This window comes from Elaeis guineensis, chromosome 5 (assembly GCF_000442705.2).
Source record: "Elaeis guineensis isolate ETL-2024a chromosome 5, EG11, whole genome shotgun sequence".
NCBI lineage: Eukaryota > Viridiplantae > Streptophyta > Magnoliopsida > Arecales > Arecaceae > Elaeis > Elaeis guineensis.
In genome coordinates, this window is record NC_025997.2 from 13172332 (window position 1) to 13182567 (window position 10236).

The 10236-nt window shown below is 38.8% G+C and overlaps 2 protein-coding genes across 2 annotated transcripts; one reads left to right on the plus strand and one right to left on the minus strand.

Annotated features, from left to right (window-relative positions):
* The first annotated feature begins 1665 nt into the window (after positions 1 to 1665).
* Positions 1666 to 3811, plus strand: LOC105044913 (expansin-A10). Its single transcript, XM_010923000.4, has 4 exons — positions 1666 to 1803; positions 1893 to 2023; positions 2105 to 2417; positions 3069 to 3811. The coding sequence occupies exons 2-4, from the start codon at positions 1897 to 1899 to the stop codon at positions 3370 to 3372; spliced, it is 744 nt and encodes a 247-aa protein (XP_010921302.2). The 5' UTR covers positions 1666 to 1803; positions 1893 to 1896; the 3' UTR covers positions 3373 to 3811.
* A 513-nt stretch (positions 3812 to 4324) lies between these two features.
* Positions 4325 to 7346, minus strand: LOC140857934 (phenylalanine ammonia-lyase class 1-like). The gene is made up of 3 exons (XM_073257346.1): positions 7040 to 7346; positions 5566 to 5610; positions 4325 to 4398 (listed from the first exon to the last, which is right to left on the minus strand). Exons 1-3 carry the CDS (start codon positions 7344 to 7346, stop codon positions 4325 to 4327), a joined length of 426 nt encoding a protein of 141 aa, XP_073113447.1.
* Positions 7347 to 10236: the final 2890 nt, after the last annotated feature.

Here is a 10236-nt window from a genome sequence, read left to right on the forward strand (position 1 = left end):
ATTTCAACAATGTAATCTTAAAATTATTAGCAGCGGAGAATCGGGCATAAGTTGCTCACACTAAAGAATTGCACCGCCATCTCCCCTGCAAACTGTGGGTGACTCTTGGACTGGTTCTCTGATCATGACATTAATGAGCAATACTATTTATTATGTGATAGTAGAGATTGGTATTTATCTTAATCTCTAGTAACCTTCTGACCAAATGTTGGCATTTGAATGGTGGGTGACAACCAAGATTTGTTTATTTTTTGAACGGTTGTTATGGAAGTTGAACGGAGAAAGGTCTAAGTTTCTATTTAATATCTTCACCTTGGGAAAGGGAAGGAATCGCCCAAAACATGGTAACAGAGAAAAAGATATTAGAAGCTACGTAAATCATACATTGTGATATGAGCCAAAACTCAAAGCCCAATAAGAAATCCTAAATTAATATGATAAAGAAATGTCATCAAGAACTTTTGCAAAATGGTCAGTTAGATCACAAGGTCCTCAGTACTTAGGGTTCAATAAGCTGTAAAGTCTAAAGCTCCTACATACTTAATGTATCTGCTTCATGAACACGCACAGGATAATGAGAAGGATACAGCTAAGAGTTCAGAAAAAGAGAGGCACTAAATTGCCAAGAGAAGGGGAGGAGGAATTGTATGAGAAGCTATATCAAAAGGCTAGTTCTATTCTATTCCTTTTAATGGAACTTGGTTTGCCACATGCAGCACACTCAAATCAAACTTTTTAGATCCTGAATTTGAGCTTAGGAGGTTGTCTAATGATAATTTTTAAATTCTTAGCATGATTTTTTATTCCAGCAGTAGGTTCTAAAAGTCAAGACATCAATTCTCAACAGGGATGGCCTAAGGAACATAAATTAGGACTTGACATCAAAGTAGAAGCCTACAACCCATGTGCATGGAAGCATCAGATGGATATTAAATAAGAAGGCCCCCAAAGAAGTTTAATAGATAAAGCTAAATAGAATAGTTTCATACACAAACCGCGTACTTGTAAAGCTAGAAGCCAATTATTATGAACTACTGAACTGAGATTCTGTACTTAAATCAAAAGCCAAAACAGGATTGGGCATCATGGCTAACTGACTTTATAAGCCGTTCCTAATAAAGTTAAGAAAGTTTGGTATCATAACAATCAGTAAGCTGTCATCTTTTTGAAAGAGTTATAGGAAAAGATCAGAAAAATTCACCTTTTTTTTTTGACTTTTTATCATCTGACAAACAGCAGCCCAAAAAGAGGAATTACTAAGATGACTGCCTCTAGTCGGCTTTACACATTTTAAAGGTCTATGGTGTGCCAATGCTGTTCTCCAGAAGGTCCCCACAAGTGTTTGACAGCACCCAATTTTATCTGCAGAGGATAAGATTCATAGAATTTAGTTGGAAAAACGGAAAGGTTCAATTACTTTCTCTTATTTTATGTGTTACACTTTATCAACTCAATTAAATACAATTTAGTAAGTGAAGGACCTATTATTGTTCACCACTTTATTTACCCTCACACCAAATTTAGCTTAAAATGAACAGTAGATCATAGTCAGGATGGTGATGAAAGGCTACCTAAACAAGGCAAAAGAAATTTGTGTTTTCTATTATTGGAGTCTGAGCAATCTAGTTTCAGTTAGTTGTTAGGATACTGTTCTTCCACTGGTCAATTTGCTCTGCTTTATCTGTTCCTTTCCTTTCAGCTCCCTCCATCCATGTCTATAAATACACCTCTCCTTCCTCACACCTTCCTCATCCTCTCTCATTCTTTTCTTTTGGGAAGTTAGGCTCTCATTTCAACCCCTCTGTAAGCACAAGCTTCCACCCTGCTTTGCTCTAAAAGCCTCTACTTCTTTTAAATCCCCACTCATTTCTATGATGCCTTTTTTGCTGCAGGGAAATGGAGTTTATTGCCCTCTCCCTAGTTTCCCTTCTCACCATCTTCGGAGCCGTTCATGGATATGGTAGTGGGTGGTCTGATGCACATGCTACCTTTTATGGAGGTGGTGATGCTTCTGGGACAATGGGTAAGCGCAGAGTCCACCCAGTAAATTCCCAAATGCTATGACTACTTCTCTTCAACTCATTAACTCTTTCCTTTCCTCCAGGAGGGGCTTGTGGGTATGGAAATCTCTACAGTCAAGGATATGGGACAAACACAGCAGCATTGAGCACTGCTCTGTTCAACAGTGGACTGAGCTGTGGAGCTTGCTTCGAGATCAAATGTTCGAATGATGGGAGCTGGTGTCTCCCGGGATCTATAATTGTCACTGCAACAAACTTCTGCCCACCAAACAATGCTCTTCCAAACGATAATGGAGGGTGGTGCAACCCTCCCCTGCAGCACTTTGATCTCTCTCAGCCAGTTTTCCAGCGTATTGCTCAGTACAAAGCAGGCATTGTCCCTGTTCAATACAGAAGGTAAACACTTCCATCAGCAACTCGATCATCTTATAGCTCTGATTATACCGTTAAAAGTAACTCCTGGTGAAACGAAACAGGGGATTTATACTGCACCTTGGATCTGCAGACACATTATCCGTATTCCTCGTAGCTCTAGCTTCTTGCCTCCAATCTTTAGAAACTCCCACATCCAACAGAACCGGTTTCCTAAATATTTTTAAACTCAATACCACAAACTTTTCTAAGTTTGACTCCTTGCACCTAGAAGCCTTGTTCCCTTTGCTGCTCTTTCTCTGTCTTTTTTCTTTTAAAATGTTTTGATATCAGCTTGAATTACATAGCACAAATATGTTTTTCAATGGTTTCCTGCATCACTGGGACCCCAAAAGCAACTCGTAGAGAACCTTTCTGATTCCAGTAGCAGTGGCATCCAACTTAAGAGAACATTCAAAAGCAGAGGCTTGAAATGAAACATTATAATCTTCTTCCTTTTGAAAGAGATCCTTTATTAAAACAGAATCCCCTCTCCCTTTTCTTCAAACAAAAAGTCTTTATTTCATTATAGGCGAACACACTCCATATAAGTCACAAGCAACCTTCCTGTCGCTCTCTCTGGGATCTAAAATACTGAAGTTCTGAAACAAAAGGCAACCTTTTTTCATCTTGCAGGGTACCCTGTGTGAAGAACGGGGGAATCAGGTTCACCATTAATGGTCACTCTTACTTCAACCTGGTGCTGATCTCCAATGTAGGTGGGGCTGGGGACGTGACGGCAGTGTCTATAAAGGGATCCCAGACTGGGTGGCAGCCAATGAGCCGCAACTGGGGCCAGAACTGGCAGAGCAACAGCTACCTCAATGGCCAGTCCCTCTCCTTCCAAGTCACCACCAGCGATGGCCGCACTGTTACCTCCATGGACGTCGCCCCTAACAACTGGAGCTTCGGCCAGACCTACTCTGGTGGGCAGCTTTGAGCCTCTAATTAAGCCAACAACGAATTCCCTCTGACCTTAGTATCAGTCTGGTGGAGTGACTGAAGTCTACGTATACTATTGTCTCACGGTGGGGTTCTCTTTTGATATGGCCCTACTTTGTCCCGCTGAGTCTTTTCCTTTTTTATTTCTTGTTTTCTTATGATTGACCTTCTCTTCCTGGCCTTGTATATGGTGGCAGAGGAGGACACTATCCAAGGGGTGGTGTGAGAGGTCTTTCTAGCTCTTAGGGAGTCCCATGGGGTTGTGTTAATGGGGAGGACAAATGGCTGAGGTGAACCAAAGGTTGGTCACCCGCCCATGAATGCTTTTCTTTTCATGTACTTCTCTGTGACAGTGGGAAGCGAGATTGTAATCAGCTTTGCTGCTAAAATATTATAAGATATCGAATAGATATATAATTATATTTTGAAAGAGAGCTCATGAAATAGAGCACTATTACCAGATGAGGGATTTGAGAAGTTAATGTTTTATCGCCTTAGAAAAAGGTAGAAATCTCATGAAGAATAGAAAAAAATTCTACATGGCTTCAAATAAAGAGGTAACTTCCAACTCAGTACATGAAATCTATAAAACAGCATTGGCAGGATGAATCCAACCCACTACAAAGTACTAAAACAAGGAAATTTTGTATGGATCACTCTGACCCTCCCAGATCCTCCAGTGGCGGCAGCCTCATATACTTGGATACCTTTTTTTTAGTGGTTACTTGGCAGGTGGTTACTTGGCATATGCAAGAACTGTTCAAAGATATGGGGTGCCAAGGTTCCAATGCATAGGGCATTGAAAATCAAACATATAACACCTTTCTACACCAATCTCCTATACCATCATAGTAGTGTTTCTTTGCACTTTAGTCCTGGTACAAATCCTAGTGTGCCATATACGTTTATGCCAACTTCGGGGACTGCTTATTTCGTTGCAATAGTTTACATCATGCAAGACCTTCCATATTGCAACCAGCACTTTTAAAGGTAGATGCAATTTCTACAGGCTTGACTCGAGCTCCTATAAATCCAAAGAACATGAATTAAAGTCAAACATTAATGGAGGAATGAACAACCATTTACTTGGAAAACTAACATTGGTTCCTCTTTGCCACACAGCATCGAAGCCAAACAAGGGTCACCTGTGTTTGATACTAGTTTGCACATCTTCCTAATGTTGACAAATCAGTGGAACTCCCACTTAATTAGGAAGAAAAATGATTGAGGTTAGAAAAGCATGTGGCAATGAATGGTAATAAATGCAACAGATGATGTATGGCCTAAAAATAAAGCTAGTGCATACACAAAAAGATGTGAAATTTTTTGTTCCCTGTGGGAGGTGCACGGAAGGTGCAGAGTCGCATATACCATCCGTGATGATTGATTTCTACATGGAGCTGATGAAAAAAATATATATTTCTTTTGCACATCATATTCCAACTTCGCACATAAATCAATCACTACGAACGGTGCATGCGGTTTTGCATCACGGACAGTGCATAAAAAATTCTGCATAAAAAGATAAAGGTTCAAAAAAATATCAACTTAGAACGGAAAAATAAGTATGTATGATGTCACGACCATATATCCTTGCCATAGTCCACCAATGAAAGCCACTGATGATGTATGGATGTTAGACTATCGGTAGCTTTAGAAATGAAACATAAGAATCTAAGAAGCAGGAACTGTTCCATCACAAATCATGTAGAAATTTTAAGAATTAAGTGCCATCATCTTGCGTTTTACAAAAAAAAAAGAGTACATATTATATTTCTGACTCTCCATTTCTTTGGGACATGCAGATCCACATCCAGCTTCTTTACCCAGATTCAAAATAATCATACACTAAGATTCTATAAACATGGAAAGCTAAGCGAAGCTAGTATCACATTAGCAGTGGTGAAAATTGCAGTTACTCTCCATAGGCTTCATCAATTTAGATTGAATGATGCCACTACTTGTATGAAACAACAGGCAAACTGTGCTTTCCCAGCAGCCATAGAAATTACTGCAATCATCAAATGATACGACTGGAGGCCAAAATTCATTTTTAAGGAAGCATTAAGGATGTATACCACATACTTTCCAACAAAACAGTTAACTTTGGATGAGGAAACATAGCCATTACCTACAAAGATGAGAAGAAAGGATAATTAGTTTGCAAGCTTTCAGACACATTATGACCTACCTCTGGAAATCAATTTCCAGAAAACGTTAGCAGAATCAACAGATCCTGCATTAATCAAACTACCCTTAATTTAGTTAAAGAGATCCAAATTGGAAAATATTTATATCATTTCTATCTATTATAACGTGAAGAACAAGAAACCAAGAATGAACTTCTGGTAATGTAAAAATCATATATATACACTGAAACTGTGGAAAAAGAAACCAATCAATTCACATGTAAACATGCATTGAAATTGTTGAAAACTCTCAGATAATTTTCTTGTCATAGCTTGTAAAGTCTCTCTTGCACAACATAATTTAAGAAAGATGAAAAGTAAGTTCTCTTTTGATATTTTCCAAGTTCATTCTATGCTGCATATTTTACTCTCTTTTTTTTGGGGGGGTAAGAGAGAGAGAGAGTGGCACACCATAATTTCATCTCCCCTAAGCAATATATTATAAAATTTCATTTATCCCTACCGAATCCTGTTCCCCAAGGCTCCACCCACTCCCATCTCCAGTACCACCATCTCATTCCTCTCTCGTCCCTCGCAACCTCCACCATCGTAATTCAAAATTCGGATGCCATTTGGAATTACGATGTGATATTTTGAAGTGTTCGTGCTGCCTAACCGTAACTTACGATGTGATATCTTGCAACATGTCCCGTATATGCAAATTCTTGAAAACAGTCCTCAACCATCCAAGATTTACAATTTCCCAGCACAAAGATATCAAAATGGCCGGATCTTCCAAAACTGATGTCATGTGACAAAGGGGTGTAGGCGAATCTTTGGGCACCAAGGCATATATACAAAATAACAGGGTTCCTATTAAATCACAAGCTCCATCTCAAGTAGTTGCCTCAAGTATTGGGATTCATGCCTCAGATATGGGAATGGGATGGTGGCCCAAATCAAATGGATATTGGTGCTCTTGACACATGCTAGGATCCTTTGTTTGGGCCAAACCAACGCGGCCCACGTGAGCAACATGTGCTACATCAGAATCAGTTTTGCCCATGGAATCTGGTCTAGTTAACAAACTTGATTAGGCAGCAACTTGCTTTCATGTGTCGGCCTATCATGAGGCCAATTTATAAAAAACCATACTCCGAATTAGGGCTGAAAATGGGCTGGACCCGGCCGGCCTACACTCCTACTAGAGACAGGCCTGAAATATTTTTTCGAGCTTCAAGCTGGGCTTCGGTCCGAAAATATTTTAAAATTTAAAATCCAAGCCTAAATTTAAGTTGGCTCAAACCTAATCGGGCCAGCTCAAGACCCAGCCTAAACCCCCTTCTTCTCCCTTTGTTTATCTCTCCTTCCTCTCTCACTCTCTCTCTCTCTTGAAACTTCCATAGCTCCATCTCTCTTTCAGGTCACCTAGAAGTTGCCGCCGTGGAGGGCGATGTCATAGGCGACATCAATCAAGGGGTTGTTGTTGATGGAGTTGATCTCCTGCTCGATCGAGTGGTTCACCATTCAAATTACTTTGATCTGCCACCACAGCTAATGTGGGGATTGGGGAGGTCCAGAGAGCATAGCGGTCTTGCTTCAGTTTCTTCAATGGTTCCCTCTCATGTCGGAGCCGGGCCTCCTTCATGTAGTCGTTGTCGTCAAGGAGGTACTCTATGATAGCTACCGACTCAATCTGGTCTGGATGGTGATTGAACTCATGGGTCAGCAAGTTAGCAATTTTCGACTTCCCTTGCATTGCCTCGTAAAATATAGCTGACAAAATTACTAAGAGTGCAGCCAAAATATTGGTATTATAGCACATCGTTGCTACCACCACCATCTCGATAGTAGTGCCATTAACGATATCAAGCCCCTCCTTCACCTAGAGATTGAATGGTCGATCGATGCCAACATGTTTCAACACTTCAATGACAGTAGTTAGGCGATCCTAAGCTTGCAATTGGGCTTGGACTCGGGCTCAGACTTGCAGTTGAGCTCGATCTAGGCCAATAATAGGCCTGAGCCCAGCCCAAAAATGAAATGAGCTCTATATTTGAGTCCACCCACTTTGTAAAGTATTCGGTCGCGGTAATGATCCATATGTGACCCAACTTAAAGGCTTATTTTTTCTCCGATTAGGTCCAATCCCCAACATTGGAATGGCCAATAAGGTTTAATGGGATGGTTTGGTCGGCACATGCGACAGATGCGAGTGTATCTGACAGATTGGACATTTCTTGATATATTGCATGCAAGCGGTGACCATAGATGGTCAGTAGTACCCGATTCTCAACAACTATTTAGATCCGATCTAATTTTAATGGGACCTAGTCCAAAGCCTGATCCACAGTTGGGCAAGCCCAAGCTCATTTCCAGCCTTACCCAAAATGGTATGATCAAGCCTAGTTTCTCTAACGATACAAAGGACCTGAATTCTCTATATCCTCATGTAATGATGGAGTATCAACAATGGAACACATAGGAAGATTTTCTGTCCAACAGGGAGAGGCTGACAGTAATGATTGTCTTAAGTTTGTTTGCAAATTCTCTTTTAGGCTGTGTCTTTATTTAGCATGTCAATCTACCACGAATTATATGCATTCTTGGCAAAAGTTAGAAAGCTAACATCATGCCCAATTTTATAGAATTGAACCTGAAGTGTCCATAGCCAATTTAGCTAAATTGACATGACAACCAAGTAAATTGATTGACAAATATATGATGAGGTTAAAAGGACACAGAGTAGATGCTATGAATCTTTAAAAGAGGATGAATATGTTCACATCATACAAAACGACCTTAATTTAGGGTTAAGGAAAAAAATTGCACATCAGAAATTTTTTGACCAATTTCAGCTAGCCACACAACCTGTCAATTATGAAACTATTTCAATAGAAGAAAAATAGAGAACAATGTCTAAGGAAACCAATTTGAGGGACCCTAGTTATGAAATTTCAGTACTTGATGCTGATTTAGATATTATGCCCATCAATGTGAAAGATATGAAAATCGGTGTGGCTGAGATTTTAATTTAATCGGTAAACATGTGTTTGCAGGACACTCTAATTCAGTCAAGATCGAATCATTCAGTGGTCTAAATCAAACTACTCTTAAGAATTAGACGATATCTCGGCGTCGTGGGTGAGGGCAACCTTTTCGTTGAGCGATCTAGCTGTTTTTTTTTTTTTTTTTTTTAACAAAAAACAAGGGAACCATAACTCAAATTTGATTTGTTCCGTTCATTGTTTTTGGACCGAATGATGTGATCATCACAAACTGGGTCTATCAGTACCATTCAGTAAATGTAGGCCGTTGGCATGCTCGAATTGACAGGTGTCGCATGTACACCATCTGATGTGATAGACATGAACAATCTTGCGACACAATTTGTAGCAGACACGTACGGGCCCTAGTTATTACAACCTAGCTGTAGAAATCAATTTCAAGTTGCACTTGAAATGATGGCATAATCATCAACAAACCCGGCATTAATCAAACTACTCTTAAATCAAACAGATTCGAATTGGAAAACATTTATATAATTTCTATCTATTATAACCTGAAGAACAATAAAAAAAAGAATGAACTTCTGGTGATGTAAAACTCAAATATAAGCATCCATTGAAATAGTGGAAAAAGAAGCCAAAGGATTCACATATAAACATGCACTGAAACTGTGGAAAGCTCCCATATAATTTGCTTGTCATGGCTTCTGAAGTCTCTCTTGCACGATAAAATACAAGAAACATGAAAAGTACCTTCCCTTTTGATATTTTCCAAATTCACTGTATCTTGCATAATTTAGTCTTGTTTTTTTTAGTAGGAGAGTGGCACACCATAATTTTATCTCCCCAAAACAATACATGATATTTTCTTAGGACTAAAACTGAATCAGATATGGATTGGATACCAGCATATCCATATCCATATTTATTTTATTTGATAAATATAAATACAGATATGAATATCATTCGGATACAAAAATTTATATTTATATTTATTTTAAACGAATACGGATACAATTCGAATACTGAAAGTATGGATATAATGACGGATATAATTTAGATAATTAAATTTTATGATTATAGAATCAAAGATATTACTAAATTGATGATATGCTGAGTTAATAGCATATTTATATGGTTGTATATTTTCTTTAAAAATTAATAGGTATTATATAAAATTATATGTAGATTCGGATATTTGGGTACGAATCCGATAGTTATCTATCCATATCCATATCCATTTTTTTTTATGGATATGGATACGAATATAGATATTAGTCGGATCTATAAATTTTTTTTCATATCCAGATTGATTTGAATATGAAAACATATTCGGACGGATAATTTCTATACTATTTTCACCTCTATATTTTCTAATTTTTCAGTTATCCCAACCTAATCCTCTTCCATGAGGCTCCACCCACTCCAATCTCAGGTACCACCATCTCATTCCTCTCTTATCCGTCGTAGCCTCCGGCATCGTAATTCAAAATTTGGATGCCATTTTAGCTTGAGGGCCTCTTTACACCCAGATCCCATCTGAAGTAAAGAACTGGGGGCATCTATATCTATATAATATAAGTAAAATAATCAGCAGATTTTAGATGTGAGATTTCATGTTGACACGTCAGATTGTGGAATAATCTCACAATATACCATGTGTTACATTTAGTTTTTTTTCCCAAGCTCGCTCGCCCGATCCTGTCTATTTTTTCCTAGGGCCGC

Excerpts from the sequence above, each read along its gene's own strand:
- LOC105044913 (XM_010923000.4), top strand. The coding sequence starts at position 1,897 with ATGGAGTTTATTGCCCTCTCCCTAGTTTCCCTTCTCACCATCTTCGGA. Across the intron at positions 2,024-2,104 it reads TGATGCTTCTGGGACAATGG|GAGGGGCTTGTGGGTATGGA; the intron begins GTAAGCGCAGAG and ends CCTTTCCTCCAG. Across the intron at positions 2,418-3,068 it reads GTCCCTGTTCAATACAGAAG|GGTACCCTGTGTGAAGAACG; the intron begins GTAAACACTTCC and ends TTCATCTTGCAG.
- LOC140857934 (XM_073257346.1), bottom strand. The coding sequence starts at position 7,346 with ATGGTGGTGGTAGCAACGATGTGCTATAATACCAATATTTTGGCTGCA. Across the intron at positions 5,611-7,039 it reads AGCTGTGGTGGCAGATCAAA|GATCTGTTGATTCTGCTAAC; the intron begins GTAATTTGAATG and ends TGATTAATGCAG. Across the intron at positions 4,399-5,565 it reads CTGGAAATTGATTTCCAGAG|GAGCTCGAGTCAAGCCTGTA; the intron begins GTAGGTCATAAT and ends TTGGATTTATAG.